Below are 17,846 nucleotides of genomic sequence, written 5' to 3'. Positions count from 1 at the left end.
TTAAAACTTCAAGAAAGTGAGTTCTTCCCTTAAGGACCTAAAACTCACTTTCTGAACAAAGCAATATAGTCTTAGACTAAAATAAATATTTTTATTCATACTAGATTCATAAAGTTTAAAAATGAATAGAAGCAGGAAAAGAGCCCCTAAGATTATAGGAGAAAAAGGGAATATGAGGAAATCAAAGTAAAAATTAACTTAGCCTATGACTTTTCTCTTGCTTTCTTACTGAACTATTTGAAATTAAAACTATACCTAGGTTTTTCAGCTTACTAAACTCAATTTGCATGAGCAATATGTGCTACATTTCTTAGTTCAAATAATTTAAGCAAAGTCAACACACGATTACCTGGGATTACCTATAATATATGGTAACGACACAATTAATACTGTCTTAGCTATACAGAAAATCTAAATGGTTTTAAGCGAAATATAATCAGTTAAACGCAAGGACAACTTTTAGAAGCCAAAGTTTTAAAGAGGCATAAGTCAAATTATATCTCACATTATCTAATTCCTGGTAAGTAACATAAGAGTATCTTAACTCTCAAATCTTAATTTTTTTTACCCTCAAGTAATTATATAATTTTAAGTTTTATTTATTTATTATTTATTTATTTTTTGTCTTTTGTCTTTTTAGGGCCTCACCCAGGGCATATGGAAGTTCCCAGGCTTGGGTTCCAACTGGAGCTACAGCCACAGCAATGCCAGATGCGAGCCAAGTCCGAATCCTTAACCCACTGAGAGAGACCATGGATTGAACCTGAGTCCCCATGGTTACTAGTTGGGTTCGTTAACCGCTGAGCCAGCACGGGAACTCCTAATTTTAAGTAGTATGAAAGTACAGAATAAACATAACCATCTTGGGTTTACTGGATGCCTCTAAAACATTTACAGATAGTGACTCATCTAATCTCACATTATTCTTCAGAGAATAATTCCCTCATGTTATGAATGGGAGAAATGCAATGTAAGTCGCTTTGGCAAACTAGCTCTTCCTAAATTCAAATTAGAACTAAAGAATTCCGTTTGGTAGGAATCATGATTTTGTTTTTTGCTGCTGCTCCAATACCAGACTGCTCTCTACTGCAGCCCCATCTTGGGGTAGCCCTGCCAACAGAGTGCCACTAGGTTTACAGGCAGTCTGTTCCATTTTGACAGTTCTGTTAGAATAATCCCTCACCCTGAGGCAAAATAATGTTTCCCAATATCTTCTTCTTAAAAATATAAAATCCCTCTCGAACATGATATTTCTTCAAATACTTCAAGATAGGGATAATGAGTTCCCTTATTTTCCTCGTCAGAGAATCAAAAATTTTAGTGATCACTCAATCCAATATCCTCATTTTATCAATGAGGAGAAGTCAATTTTTGAAGGCTAAATCTAGGCAATTCTACAAACTATAAATTCAATTTCATAACAAAATTACTAGAAAGAATTCTTTATCCAACTAGAAAAGGGGCTTGATTTACTCATTTTAAGACACAATTCTCCAACAGGATATCAAGTACTTTAAAATCTTTTGAGCTATTATATTTTGAAAATTATTACTTATTTTAATGCCATCTCACCTGAAGAATGATACACCTCATAGTTTCTATTTTACATATTTTGTCAGTAAATACAACCGTCCTAGAGATAATAATACAACTGGAATCAGGGACCTGAATATGTACCCGAGCCCTGTGAGCACTGGGCTCTTATCCACTTACAGGTTTAAATAAAATGCATATGACTACTTTATAAACTGTCAAGTGCCATAAAACATTATGTATTATTATAACATTAATATTACATTATCACAAATGTAAGAAATTACTAAATCCAGTGACTCAAAATCCAATGACTCCAGTGAGTCATTATACCTTTTATCCAAAAGAACATACTAAAAATATAAAATGCTAAGGAGGGCACAAAAAGCCTTTGAACTATTTATTACAAAAGATAAGAAATGCTCAAAACTTCTAAATCTTCCACAAAACTTTGCTATCTATTATAAGCCTCTTCCTTTGGTCAGTTTCAATTAATCAAAGTCTGAAATCTATAATTAACAAACTGCTTAAACATTATCCCACTAAAAACAAGAAAAATAAATTAAAAACAAATTCTAGTGTCTTCTGTTTCAAAAAATGACCAATATATAACAAAAGGTAAAACCCAGAAGCTACATATTAGATCATTTTTGCCTAAATTTTTATATATTGCAGTTATTGTACTTTTTTACCATTTCCTAACTTAGACCACAGCATTTTATTACCTCAAAGGAAAAAAAAGTGATGTGACAAATCAATGAGAAAGAAATTAATTACATACTAAACAAAAATTTCAAATTATAGAAAATATAGTTTAAATTTAATGTATAATTGTGGCACTTCATATACATGCCGGGCATTGTTCCAAGTACTTTAGAAGAACTGACCAATTAATTGTCATATAAACTCCACGAGGTAGGGAATACCATTGTACTCTCAAGAAAATTGAGGCACAGAAGCTTTAAGGAACCTGCTCTAGGTCACAAAGCTAGTAAGTGATAGAATGTGATGTCAAACGCAGGCAATGGTATTCAAGAATCCATGTTCTTAACCACTAGGAAAACATTTTCCTTTTTTTTTTTTTTTTGTCTTTTTAGGGACATACCTGCGGTATATGGAGGTTCGGGTCAAATTAGAGCTGTAGCCACCGGCCTAAAACCACAGCCACAGCAACGCAGGATCCAAGCCGTGTCTGTGACCTACACCACAGCTCACGGCAACACCGGATCCTTAACCCACTGAGCAAGGCCAGGGATCGAACCCGCAACCTCATGGTTCCTAGTCGGATTCGTTAACCACCGAGCCACGACAGGAACTCCCCTAGAATATTTTTAAGCACAAAGGAATGTATTTCTATTTAGAATCAACTATGTCCAAGGCAGAATTGACAAAATTAGAGTTTTATTCTGATCACCTAATACACTTACATCTCCTACTGTGCCAGCGTGCGGCATAGAGGGAAGCAATAAACATCAAATGGATAAATAAATAAAAATGATAGATGCATGTTGTGACCCCGGGAGGATAATGAAATAGAGAGATACCAGTTTGTTGATGCCAGTTTGAAAAAAAAGGCTATTCTGAAAACCATAATGATATGTGGTGGAAGCAGATGTTTACGGAAAAGTGCCAAGATGCCACTTCAGAGTTTGAATATAGTTCCAGAAGAGTAAATAAGGGGAAGGAAAGAGGTTTGACACCAACTTTTAATTTTTTCAAGCATTAAAGTATGTGCAATCAGACCTCCTCTGGCTTCAAAAGCCACAATGACTTATTGAAGTGTTGAGTTTCTTATAAATGTACGGCCCACACCAAATCTTTCAGATGTAGCATTTCTAGGTAGGTTCTGCCAAACTACAGTCATTACCAATAATTTTCTAAAGCATCAGAAAGATAAGAGCTGTATTTCAATTATGGGAATTATTAGAATTCCATTACCAATCTCAGCATTTAAGACAATTAGCAATATTGTAAGAACAAAAGTACTTTTTAACAGCTTGCTAATATTACCACCTAAGAAGGAGGAATTATAAAATATGTGGGAAGCCTGTATCATTCAGGAGGAGAAAATCTTCACCTCTGACTTGAGAAAAGATCTTTCGAAACTGAATAGGCAGGGAAGATTGGATCAAGATTAAACCAAGTACCTGAGCCACCTCAGGGAATAAAATAGCTGAGATGAAACACCCTACACCATGAAGGATTAGTTTAAGGACAGAGTAAGTAAAGGAACCCCAGAGCATGACAAGAAGCCAAAGGCATGTTCAGAAACATGAAAACAAACAAATAAATAAAGAGATGGCAAAGAACTCACAGAAGGTCCACAGCACTTGTTGACCTGAGTCAACTACAGGAAATTGGAAAGATGAAGGGTAAGAGGATACATATTCACTTTAACAACTGACAGGAACTTCAAGGCTTTCATGAATGCCGCTCGGCACGCATCAAAAGCCAGGGGCCCTTATGTTGGCAGGATATGGAGTGGAAAGATGGATGTTCACCAAGCCCAGGTGGAAGTCAAGCTGGACTGCCACACATAGAGGTATGCTTGCTGTCTTATTAGGGGGAGAAAAAGCTAATGGCTGATGAACCAAGAGGAAAACACTCTCAAGACTGAAGAAGTTTCAGGAAAAACATGGACTGCCCCTGTCACTGGAAGAAGAGATGCAAGATTGACTACACTTACAACAGAATGGAGACCCAAAGATGGTAGGCGTAAGAAGGGTCGCCAGCGACGAAGACGGAGAGATGGACTGGTAGCCTTGGCAGGGCCTACATGGTTACGTTTGACCCAGGGCAGGGATGCATGGTGACACAATGATGAGGCCTTCGTTCTGCAGTGGCTAGAATGAGGCTGTGATGAGGATGGCGAGGAGGACTACATAATTAAAAAAGAGAACATTTTACTTAGACCACGTTACTGGGCGATCATTTACTCTTAAAAGCAACGTCTGGTCATACTTGGATTTATATGGTCTAGCACTTTTAATCAACCATAATCTAGAAAAGGACCATGAATGAGTATTTAGTTAAAGGCACATAAAGCGGAAATGCATAAAATAACCAAGGTAACAGGCTATATTACATAGCTTCTATTAAGTGCACTTCTAAAATAGTTATACATCCTCACCTGCACAGCACAGGCTCATGGGATTATTTAACAGCCACTAAAGTAGAATCATCATAGAAATTTGCTTTTTAAAAAAAGAACACACACACACACAAAACATGTAACACATATAAAACGCACAAAGAACCCACTATGTGTAAAAGAAAACTGTACGGTGACAGGCACTGCCAAAAAGAATTCCTTAGGAGGAATAAATGGTAAGGGAAAAAAAAAACACTTCAAAATATAGAAGAGTGAAATATATCTCTTAGATGCTAATGCCATGCAAAAACTATCCTCTTACTTAGGCTGACAAGTTAAATGGAAACTATCATGGATTATTAAGCTGTCTTTTAGTTAAAAAAAACAACAACCAAAAAACAGTTAAAATACGTATCACTTATTTTGTGCCTGGCACTCTTACATTCATCCATTTGTTTAATCTCCAAGTAAACTTATGAGATAATTACTGTAATTATTCTCATTTCACAACAAGAAATCGAAACACAAAGAGGCTAAGAATTAAGTAACTTAGCACAGGTCACACTGCCAGGAAGTGGCTGGGCTGGGATTCAAACACAGGAAATCTGGTTCTAGAATCCAATGATCTTAATCGCTATGGTGTACAGCCTAAGTGGCCAATGAGGAGTAATCCTCTTAAAATTAGATGTTTTGAGTTACCCTTTCAAACACTAATGTACCACAAAAGGTGACTCTGAACCAAGAGTTTTCCTTGAAATGCATATGCTAATAATAATTAACTTATTAATAGTAATCCAATGATAATTTTACAGTTGTCACCTCCAATAAATAACACCAGTTCATGAAATTCAATTTAAAGTAGTGTGACAAAATTATCATCACTTATAACCATACTGAGAAGCAATAAGAACAGTGAGATAAGTCCTTGCTTAGAGATAAGGGATTTCACTAACCATGACCTCTTATTCTCTTGAGGAAAATAAAGGGGTTTCCTCTGAATGATTTCGAAGACTCTTTCAACCCTGAAAATTCCATGATCTTACTTAGTATTTTTGAATTATGTAAGAAATAACCAAAAACAAAGCTATCACCATGGTAAGGGTTTTAAAAACATGTTTGTGAACCCTTTAGCTGCTCATAATAAGAATCAATCAATTAGAAATACATAATGAATCCTATACTTGGCTCTGTATGGGAGCAAAGGTGTATATAATAAAGTCTCTGCTCTCACAGACACGGTCTAACAAAAGTCTGTCATATTCCATCTGATTATACTTATTTAAGTTTTACTGAAGCAGAGTTAACTTACAAGGTCGTGATTCAATTTGATTATATTTAAATAAGAGAAAGAGAGGAAGGAAAGAATGGAGGAAGAAGGGGAAATGGATGAAGAGGAGAAAGAAATGGAGAAAAGGCAGGGAGGAAGGGAGAGGTGACTAATGAGTAGTGGAGAAAACAAGAATTTTTTAAGAATCTGGGGAGGGAGAGATTACTAAACCACAAGTAGAACTAAAGGTGTCCACTGAAAGAATGCATAAGATTTGGGCAGGCAAAATGGGAAAGGTATTCCTGACAAAGATTTGACCCAAGAAAAAGGACAAAAACAGGAACGGGGAAGGCAAGTTCAGAGGACCAGACTACCTGGTGTGAAATCTGACTGTACCCCTCCCATCTAAAAAGTTACTCTATTACTTTTCCGTGGGTGCTGGCAGAAGACACGAGACCCCGCCGTAGACAAAGGGCCTTACTCAGAGCACAGCAAGGACCATAAGCATCGCTATGTTCGCGTCAGTTCACCTGAGGGCACCACGGAGGACTCAGGTGGATGGTTGAACACACAATGGGCTGCATCACAGAAGAGGAACACTGAGATTGGGGAAAGTGATGTCTTACAACACGCAGTAAGCACACCTGCTCTGTTTTTGTTTTTGTCTTTTTGACTTTTCTAGAGCCCCACCTGCAGCATATGGAGGTTCCCAGGCTAGGGGTCTAATCAGAGCTGTAGCTGCCAAGCCTATGTCAGAGCCACAGCCACGCGGGATCCGAGCTGTGGTGCAATCTACACCACAAGTCACGGCAACGCCGGATCCTTAACCCACTGAGCAAGGCCAGGGGTCGAACCCACCACCTCATGGTTCCTAGTTGGATTCATTAACCACTGATCCATGACAGGAACTCCACCTGCTCTTTGTTCTGGAGGCAGACATGACCTCATCCCTCACAGTCGCTTACTGTGAGAAAAGTCATGTCCAACTTCCAAGTATGCTAGCCCTCTTCTCCTGCCATGTTTTTTACAACTTAAAAATTTTTCAAATTTACAAAGGGTTACAAACATGAAAATAGTACAGGAAACACTTAGATTTACCTAGGACATTTTAGCCTAATTTGCTTTATCACCTGTATTTACACTATCTTCCATCTCGCCCTTCCTCTCTCTTTACATAGCTTTTTTTCTCTCCCACCCCCGGAACCATCTGAGGGTAAATTATATATATCATGCTCCTTGACCCCTAAATACCTCAATATTTCCTAAGACTAAGAAAATTCTCTTACCTGACAGCAGCTATGGAGATATGGCTCTGTCAGGATATATATAGGTCCAGCATCATGTTGGACTTTTGTCTAACATTCCATCCGTACTTTTTTGTCATTGATCCATTCAAAGTGTGCTTTGCAGCACTTCCCCTTAGGATCTAATCTGGGAGCAGGTTTTGAATTTATCAGTCATGTGTCTTTAGCGTCCTTTAAAACCTGGAGCATTTCCAACAGCTTTTGCCTTTTATGACATTAACACATAGTCCCCTCCCCCCATTATTTAAGAAAGTTTTCTACATAAAAAAATCATGCTATGAGTACAAACACCTGTACTTTGTCCTCTCCAACCTATATGCTCTTTGTTTCTTTTTCTCACCCTACTGCATTGGCTATAGGACCTTTAGAAAAATAATGAATTTCACTGATTTTTCACTTTAATTTCTTCCTTCTGCATGCTTTGGATTTAATTTGCTTTTTTTTCCTCTACCTTAAGGTAAAAACTTAGATCACTGACTTGAAGGCTTTTCTTTCTTTTCTACTGTAAACATTTAGCACTATAGATTTTTCTCTAACCCCTGCCTTTTCTTTTTTACTATAAGCATTTAATGTTGGAGTTCCCACTGTGGCACAGCAGGTTAAGGACCCATCATTGTCTCTGAGGCTGCACGATGTAGTGGGTTATGGATCCGGCATTGCTACAGCTATGGTGTAGATTACAGCTTCGGCTTGGATTTGATCCCTGGCCCAGGAACTTCCAAATGCCACGAGTGTGGCCAAAACAAACAAAAACACTTAATGTTATAGATGTTTCTCTAATCTGTAAATTAGCTGCAATCTGTAAATTTTGATATATTTAAAATATTTTCATTCAATTCAAAATGTTTTCTAGAGAACAAATTTATGGTTACCAAAGGGAAAAAGGGGTGAGGAAGAGATAAAAGTTAAGACTGGCAGATACAAACTACTATGTATAGAGCAGACAAACAACAAAGTCCTACTATAAATATATACTACAGGGAACAATATTCAGTACCCTGTAATAAACCGTAATTGAAAAGAATATGAAGGAGTTCCCACTGAGACACAGTGGGTTAAGAATCCAACTGCAGCAGCTCAGGTTGCTGCAGAAGTGCAGGTTCGATCCCTGGCCTGTCACAGTGGGTTAAAGGACCTATGCTATACAGCTAGCACAGGTCAGGTCACAGCTGTGACTCAGTTCAACCTCTGGCCTGGAAACTTCCATATGGTGTGGATGCGACCACCAAAAAAAAAAAAAAAAAAAAACAACTGAATCATTTTGCTATACATCAGAAACTAACACAACATTGAAAATCAGCTATATTTCAATAAAAAATTTTTAAATGTGTTCTAATTTTCTTTGTGATTTCCTCTTTGATTCATGAGCTATTTAAAAGTGTTATTTAATTTCTAAATATATGGGAATTTTCCAGATACTTTTTACTGTTATGAATTTCTAATTTAATTCCATTATAGTTAGAAAACATTCTTTGTATAATTTAAGTTTTTAAAAAATTTGTTAAGATTTATTTTCAGATCTAAACTATGGTCTACCCATGTGTATTTAATCACCTTTAAGAACAATTTAAAAGAAAACAAGGAGTTCCCGTCGTGGCGCAGTGGTTAACCAATCCGACTAGGAACCATGAGGTTGCGGGTTCGGTTCCTGCCCTTGCTCAGTGGGTTAAGGATCCGGCGTTGCCGTGAGCTGTGGTGTAGGTTGCAGACGCAGCTCGGATCCCACATTGCTGTGGCTCTGGCATAGGCTGGCAGTTACAGCTCTGATTGGACCCCTAGCCTGGGAACCTCCGTATGCCGCGGGAGCGGCCCAAAGAAATAGCAAAAAAGACAAAAGAAAAGAAAAGAAAACAAAATTTATTTTATATTTACCTTCATCTGGTCCATTTCCAGTGCTCTCCAATTCTTTGTATAGATTCATGTTGTAGTACAGGTAAGCTAGTAATGAATTCTCTCAGTTTTTGTTTGTCTAAAAGACTTTATTTCTCCTTTGTTTTTGAAAAATATTGTGCTCCGAGTTCTTTCAGTGCTTTAAAAACGAATCATCATTCCATTGTTCTAACTTGCATGATTTCTGATAAGAGTCTGCTATAATTCTTTTTTTTTTTTTTTTTTTGGTCATTTTAGGGCCGCACCTGTGGCATATGGAGGTTCCCAGGCTAGGGGTTCAATGGGAGCTGCATCTGCAACCTACACCATAGCTCTCGGCAATGCTGGATCCTTTTTTTTTTTTTTTTTTGTCTTTTTAGCTATTTCTTGGGCCACTCCCGCAGCATATGGAGGTTCCCAGGCTAGGGGTCTAATCGGAGCTATAGCCACCGGCCTACGCCAGAGCCACAGCAACGCAGGATCTGAGCCGCGTCTGCAACCTACACCACAGCTCACGGCAACGCCGGATCCTTAACCCACTGAGCAAGGGCAGGGACCAAACCCGCAACCTCATGGTTCCTAGTCGGATTCGTTAACCACTGCGCCACGACGGAAACTCCAATGCCGGATCCTTTAACCCACCAAGCAAGGCTGGGGATGGAACTGTGTCCTCATGGATGCTAGTCAGATTCATTGCCACTGAGCCACAATGGGAACTCCAGAATCTGCTATAATTCTTATCCCTCATCCTCTATATCTAATGTGTCTTTTTCCACTGGCCACAGTGAACATTTTCTATTTATCTTTGGCTTTAAGCAGTTTGAATATTATGTATCTGTGTGTGTGTGTGTGTGTGTGTGTGTGTGTGTGTTTTGGAGGGTAGGAGTCATTTATATTACCTACTGTTCTCTGAGAATCTTGAAGCTGTGGATTAATGTCTAACTAATTTTTGCAACATAGCTGGCCATGTACGTGGTTTTCCTGTTGCATGCCCCCTCTACACCCCCACTACTCTCTTTCCCTTCTGTGATTCTAGTTATACACATTAGATAATTTGAAATTGACCCACAGCACTTGGATGATCTGGGGCTTCTTTGTTTTTTTCCACATGACTTTTTATTTTTGTGATTCACTTTGGGCAAATTTCTAGCAATTTATCTTCATATTTACTGAGTCTTTCCTCGACTTTATTGAGTCTCCTGACAAACCCATTAAATGCATTCTTCACCTCTGGTTCTATGCTTTTCTTTACTAGTTTTCCATTTGATTCTTAGTTTCCAAATCTCTAATTCCCAGCTGTTGGTATATACTGTCTACCTGTTCTACTTGAGCCTTTAACATATTAATCAGTTGTTTAAATTGCATCTGACAGTTCCAACACCTGGATCATATCTGGGTCAGATTCTATTGATTCCTTTGTCTTGTGACATTGGGTTCTTTTTCTGTTTTTTTGTTTTGTTTTGTTTTGGTGTTTGTTTGTTTGCTTTGTCTTTTTGCCTCTTCTAGGGCCGCTCCTGCAGCACATCGAGTTCCCAGGCCAGGGGTCCAATAGGAGCTGTTGCCGCCAGCCTATGCCACAGCCACAGCAACGTGGGATTCAAGCCGCGTCTGCAACCTACACCACAGCCCATGGCAACACCGGATCCTCAACCCACTGAGCAAGGCCAGGGATCAAACCTGCAACCTCATGGTTCCCAGTTGGACTCGTCAACCACTGTGCCACGACGGGAACTCCTTTTTCTTGTTTTGTCTTATGATTTTTGGTTAAGAGCCATACGTCCTGTGAAGGAGCACAGAGACTGAGATAACAGTATTTATGTCTGAAAACGGGCATGCATCCTCTTCTGCCAGGCCTCTGGTGCGTGGAGTTGAGTCGGTCTGTTGGGGTTTTGGTTTTTGCAATGGTTACCCTCTGTAACCTCCCAGCTGAAAATCTGTCTCACATGACCTTGTGCTTAGGGGAGGAGCTGGGTTGCTGGATGCTGTCTTTTACAGTGATGTGTTCTACTCACAGCTTTGGGATTTTTCTCAGAGTCTATGCCTCAGAGAAGGCTTCTCTTCACGGTGCTGGCCCACCCCACACTTTTTGACACTTGTTTGTTGGTGCTTGCTGGTCTAAGGGTGGGAAGACGAAAGCATTCTTTGTTGATCTGGTTCAGTCTTCATCACAGGTAGGTCGTTTGTACCTGGATGTCAAGGACAAGCTTTCTGGGGGATCCTTCCCTCCGCCATTGACGTCTCTCCTAGGAGTTTCCCATCCCTCCCCTGAAGGTGTAGTTTCATCTGTTCCCTTCTCCGGGGACAGTTTTCTATTTCAGCATCGTTAGGTTTTAATCCAGAGGGGAAAAGAATCTGGGCCTTTCCCAAGGTAGAAGCTGCTTCCTTCTCCCAGGCCTGCACCTCAGGCTCTCTTGCCTTGTCCCTAGTCTAGCTAACAAGCACCCAGTGAGGTCTGTAGGGAGTGGGTGTAAGCTCCTCTTTGGGTGCTACTTGTAAGGATTTTACAGTATCATACTTGGCCTTTTGCAATGTGTTGAAATTTTTTGCAATTTTTTCACAAAGGGAAAAATCATATTCTTCATGCTACTTTCACTTTCCATGTACTTTAGGCACCTATCCACCTCATAAGTATATATCTGTTGTAGGCTTCAAGTCCCCTTCAAGGAGATTAAACCCAAAAACTTCTGGCCACGTCTCAGTGTAATGCCTTTTCCCCACCTTGAGCAACTTGGCCTGCTCACTCCCTACAAGGGAAGGAATATCGCCCATTCCTCACTTGCCGCTATATAACCTGATCCCCAGGCAAATAAGGCATCCTGCCCAAGACCAACCAGAAGGTCAAACATGCCCCATACAAGATCAAACAACACTCAGCCCTTATGCACAATATAAGGGGCCAGGGCAGGAGAAATTAGTGGGCCTGGGACGGTAGAAATCTGGTCTGCATTCAGGTCTGCAGCATGGGGATATAAAAACAACTGTAGGAGTTCCCGTTGTGGCGCAGTGGTTAACGAATCCGACTAGGAACCATGAGGTTGCGGGTTCGGTCCCTGCCCTTGCTCAGTGGGTTAACGAATCTGGCGTTGCTGTGAGCTGTGGTGTAGGTTGCAGACGCGGCTCAGATCCTGCGTTGCTGTGGCTCTGGCGTAGGCCCATGGCTACAGCTCCGATTAGACCCCTAGCCTGGGAACTTCCATATGCTGCAGAAGCGGCCCAAAGAAATAGCAAAAAGCCAAAAAAACAAAAACAAAAACAAAAACAACTGTAAAGCAGCAGGGAAGCTCTCTTTAAATCACGGGATGGCCCGGGCACTCTCTCTCTGAAAATGTACTTTCACTTAAATAAATTTGTAACATGCTCACTGGGGCAGGGAACAAGGAAACAATGCAATTCTATCGTTCTGGAACAAATTCTATCATATCTACATTATTTTTCATGACAACCTATTATTCTTTAAATAGATGTACCATAAACACATAATTGCGCCTTTAGCTTGTTTCTGGTTTTCTACACTTATAAACTATGCTGTTAGCAAATGAGTTCACAGGTATCTTTGTATATATCCCTCAATCAACAATAATAATGGCTAACACTGAGTGCTTACTATTGCATACCAGATGTTCTTAAACCACGGATGCTATAGATTCTCGCAATGGTTCTAATAAGGTAGAAATTATGATCATTTCTATTTAAAGATGAAGACAATTTTTTTTTTGATCTATTTAGGACCGTACCCATGGCATATGGAGGTTCCCAGGCCAGTGGTAGAATCAGAGCTGTAGCTGCCAGCCTACACCACACCCACAGCAACACAAGATCCAAGCCACGTCTGTGACCTACACCACAGCTCATGGCAATGCCGGATCTTTAACCCACTGAGCGAGGCCAGGGATTGAACCTGCGTCCTCATGGATGCTAGTCAGATTCATTTCCGCTGAGCCATGACAGGAACTCTGAAGATACAATTTTTGCCCCAACATTATCAGATTACCTGCGGGTAATTTTAGCCCCCTTTCTGCTCACCACGCTTTCCATATATGAAAGGAAGGAATGATAAAAAAGGCTATGTTCAAAAGCACGCCCTCCCGAATGAGTCCCACACATCATGGTTCATGTGTGTATGAATGCGTTTCTATCTGGCAACTGTCCTACAATATCAAATATAGGACAGGACATGACTATATTATGACTGTCTTATTTGTAACTACCTTGTAATGCTCTTAGGAAAAGCTTTTATCCACCATCTTATTGCCAGCATACTAAGTATTGTTTTTCACAAGTAAATGAATACGCTGAAAGGTTAAGCATTAGAACTAATAATTCTAAATTTTTATTCTAGTCATATTTATTTCTACCTCCTAAAGCTATACATTGCATATATATTATGTCCAACTATACAATTTGTAAAGATAATTTAATTCATAATAGACATAACAGTGTACATCATATGTATTTTCAATTCCAATGAAAGTGTATAAGATAGTTTAGGAAAAGACTTTCAAGTAATACCACTTTAAGAGACGAGAGGACTTTGATATGAAGTATGCTATTATGGAATCTTAAAATTCCTAGGCTTTCTCTTAGAATTATAAAGATGAAAGACGTATTCACCAACTTTTAAATTGTCATATTAGCTGTCAATGCAATTGCTTAAGTAACTAAAATAGCCTTGCTTTTAAATATGAAAGCTTACAACTGTGAACTGAATCTTGAGACTAACTATCCTATTTGCTCTCCCTACTAACTGGAAAAGATTTAATATCTACAGCTTATTTTTGAGTCTTGCAGTAAATCTTAATAAAGAGCTCACTTTCTAGAGCATGTGAATAAAGAACTCTCACAAACTCAGTTGTTCAGTTCTGGTAGGGGAATCCAAAAGTGTTAAAATTACATATTTTATTAGAATTATTAGTAACATCAGTGTTTGCCAGAACATTAACACTGAACCTGTGGCCCCTCTGCTTACTGTGTGGTTTTGCAACAGTACAATGTGACTTTACATTCATCACTTCACATGTAATATAAACCCCTCTCATCATTACTGTTTGGAAAAACCCAAAATTGGTTTTTAAGAAACCCTAGGAATTAAATATTTTGCTCATCAGAATGAACACTAAGGAGTTTAATAAATTATTTTTGCATAAAGGAATTAGGTGCAGACATGCATTTTAAGGTTTATTTTTTTTAAGCATTCTGATTCTGACTTAAATCCTTTGAATTAAAAAGACAGAGTGAGCTATGTGGATATAGTTCATAACTATTCTTTAAACTGTTTAATAATAATTGCATAATCAGAAATGCCTTGAAGGCCAAAAAAAAAAAAAATTCAAACCCTTAATAATAAGAGTGTGTCCATCTAAAAGACCACCTTAGTTTTCCTTCAGGTAACATACATGTCTCCGTGTTTATGAAAAATGAAGGAAGTACTCTTTAAAGTATTCAGTAATAACCAAAGAATCAGAAATGTCGTAAAAGCTAAAAAAAGAAATGATACAGACCTTTTAACGAAGCGGGCAGAGGGTCAGTCTGTTAATATTTCTCTATTAAGAAATCAAGTGTGCTTGGTAGTTTATCCTAAGTGCTTAGGTCTAAATTATTCTAAAATGTTAAAATAAAGTAAGTAGATTTTGGCTTACACCCCAAATGTTCTCCCTTTGAAAAGGGTATATCCTGTTATTAAGAAAAATATCATTATAACCATGTAATTTCCTAAATGTAAAGGAATCATTAGCTGGTAGACATTTAAAATAATTACTGTTTTCAAAAATATAGATAACACAATTACCAGAAGACCTTGGTTGGTTTATGGGGAAGAGTTTATGTTTAATACAAGGAAAATTCTACTACTGAATAACAGCTAACTTAGGTATAAGGGCAACAAAGAACAAAGTATTCAGCACAACTCTGACTAGTCATTTATAGCTCACTGAATGTTTGTGTTAAATTATTTGCTGTATCTAACTTTGCCTTTAGGACAAAAACCTTAAAAGTTTCAGAAACTTCACTTTATTTTTGTTTGTTTTAGCAATTTTGATTTATCTATACATTTTTTGCCTTAAGAGGCTGGGCAGTACTTACTAGCTGTGTGGCCTTGGAAAAGTTAGTAACTTCTTAGTCTTCCAGTCTGTAAAATGGGGTAATAGCCATCTTAAGGACTTGGGGAGATAAGGGTAGGACACATACAGAGCTTAGGATAATGCCTACCCAAACGATGCGTTCAGTAAATGGTAACCATCTCTTTTTTTTTTTTGCCTTTTCTAGGTGCCTCCTGTGGCCTATGGAGTTTCCAGGCTAGGGGTCTAATCAGAGCTGTAGCCAATGGCCTACACCATAGCCACAGCAACGCCAGATCCAAGCTGCATCTGCGACCTACACCACAGCTCACGGCAACACCAGATCCTTAGGCCACTGAGCAAGGCCAGGGATCGAACCTGCAACCTCATGGTTCCTAGTTGGATTCGTTAGCCACTGAGCCACGACGGGAACTCCAGTAACCATCTTGATAATAAGAAGACAGACATACTTTTTTAAGACAGACATACTTTTAAAAGCAGTGAGAACTGAGAAGATGAGAATACTTGGAAACGGATAAGCACCTCAATTTCCATTGCATTCACCCATAAATGACACTGAAGAATAGTCAAAACTGATACTGTAACAACCCCAAAATGATTCCCAATGTTTCCAGCAACCCACAGTGGCTCAGTGGTAATGAACCCAACTAGGATCCATGAGGATACTGGTTTAAGTCCTGGCCTTGCTCGGTGGGTTAAGGATCTGGCATTTCTATGAGGTGTTGTATAGGTCACAGACACAGCTTGGATCCTATGTTGCTGTGGCTGTGGTGCAGGCCAGCAGCTGTAGCTCCAATTCAAGCTCTAGCCTGGTGACTTCCATATGCTGAGGGTGCGGCCCTAAAAAGACAAAAAAAAAGAAAGAAAGAAAGAAAGAAAGAAAGAAAGAAATCCTTATTACTATAATGATGTATATCTCTACACATTACATTAAACTCAAGCTTACCATTATTAAGCTGACAAAACTAAGCTCCAGAAATTTTTTTTCTACACTTTGAAAGCAGCTCTAAATAAGATTCTTATTTACTACAAGTGAAAAAAATCTTAAATCTTAATAACCATTTGTTTTAGAAAGCTGTAGTTTAAAACAAAACAAACAGAAAAACCCACCATCCCCAAACACAATCTCAACTCTATATTTATTGCTGAAGACATTTTTAGATGCAAGTTATATATATGCAGCATATGGAAGTTATATATGTGTGTATGTGTATATATATATATGTATTATGTTTATATAGTTATATAGATTTGTTTCCAAAACCCTGATATAGGAGAAAAAGAAGATGCAGAAAGAATAAAAAAGAAAAAAAAGACTATTTGGATTCATTTAGGACAAAATACTTGTTAACCTAAGAAAGAGGGGGGGAGTATAAACAGGACAGGGTGTAACTACATTCTGATCCTTTCAACAACGAATTTAATCCATTTAACCATCATTTATTTTTAGGTGATATTAAAGAACTGACTGCACTTATGGAGAGACAATGTTACTGTTGAAAACAAAGGACCAAAAAAAAGAACTATTTCAATAATATTTCCCCCACTATGACTAATCCTAATGCATACTCCATCCTTCAAACTCAGCTCTCCCATTCAATCTTGCACATGCTCTTTAGTCAGGAAATGTATACGGAAGAAATAACAACAACAGAAGGAGACAGAGGCGAAAGTATAAGGAGTCAGGGTAGACACTCCAGGGCATTTCTCAATTGTTAATGACATAAAATGAAGTTGCCCAAAATGATCTACCCTACATCCTGTTGGAATGGAATAAAGAAAACGGGGCATGAAAAATAAATGGAAAAAAAAAAAGATCAGAAAGTTACAATTTCAGATTTCTTAACAGAACTGGAGTATACAGCTAAAATGCAGGATATTTTTCATCAGCTTCATTTACTGTTCCCGTTTGATTCTCTCAAGATAATCAGAACCTTAAATTGTACATTATATATGAAGTAAGTTTCTTCCTAATCAGATTTATTTCCCTTCTTCAGAGATTTATTCTTTACTTGACTTTGAAAGAAATGGAAATCTCTAAAGGAGGAAAATAAATCTGAGCATCTTAATTCCTTATAATTCTAACATAATCAAAATTAAGTAAAAACTATAATTCCGAGTAGAATGAAGCCATGCAAACTACTCTTATACATCTAATGAAGATGAAATCTGACACAATCCCCCATCCCCTGCCTTGACAGTCTGCACTGATTGGGACAAAAAAGCCAACTAGATAGACACACACACACATTTTATCTTAAATTGTGTGTACATACACACGAACACATACTTGAAGTCAGAACTTACCCATTGCATACCCAATAGTTAAACATTCTCTTATAAGACAACACTTGCCAAAATAGATTACATATTTCACCGTAAATTAATTATAACTGAATTTCATGGCTTTAATTCATAAACTTTTATAAAAGATTTTTGAATGGTCTTAGCAATCAACTATATTATTTCCCTTTATCAAACAAGCCAAAATTTAAAAGTGGAATTCCAACACTGGCAAGGGCTACTTTTGAGGCTATCTCCACTGAAGTACGAGATCCTTGAAGACACAAACTGCATCTTATTTATCTTTGTATATTCAGCTCCTAGCAGTTACCACTTGGTTAATCAAATGAAAGAAAGAATAATTTCCTATTATGCAACAAAAACCTTAAAAATGTTTATCCCTTTGACTCAAGGCGATTCTAGCT

General features: G+C 38.2%; 1 protein-coding gene across 2 annotated transcripts in view; it reads right to left on the bottom strand.

The window, feature by feature from the left end:
* UCHL3 (ubiquitin C-terminal hydrolase L3) overlaps positions 1-17,846 on the bottom strand; it is a 57,292-nt gene that overhangs the window by 7,809 nt on the left and 31,637 nt on the right. The window contains exon 7 of one of the 2 annotated variants that reach the window (XM_047756221.1): positions 4,220-4,411. The exons of the other annotated variant lie outside the window; for it this stretch is intronic. Within the exon in view, the coding sequence (XP_047612177.1) occupies positions 4,220-4,411 (192 nt within the window). The remainder of the gene's footprint in view (positions 1-4,219; positions 4,412-17,846) is intronic. 2 annotated transcript variants of the gene reach the window in all.

Source organism: Phacochoerus africanus, chromosome 13, assembly GCF_016906955.1.
Source record: "Phacochoerus africanus isolate WHEZ1 chromosome 13, ROS_Pafr_v1, whole genome shotgun sequence".
NCBI classification, from domain to species: Eukaryota; Metazoa; Chordata; class Mammalia; order Artiodactyla; family Suidae; genus Phacochoerus; species Phacochoerus africanus.
The sequence above is the reverse complement of the archived record's forward strand: the minus strand, read 5'-3'. Positions and strand labels throughout refer to the sequence as shown.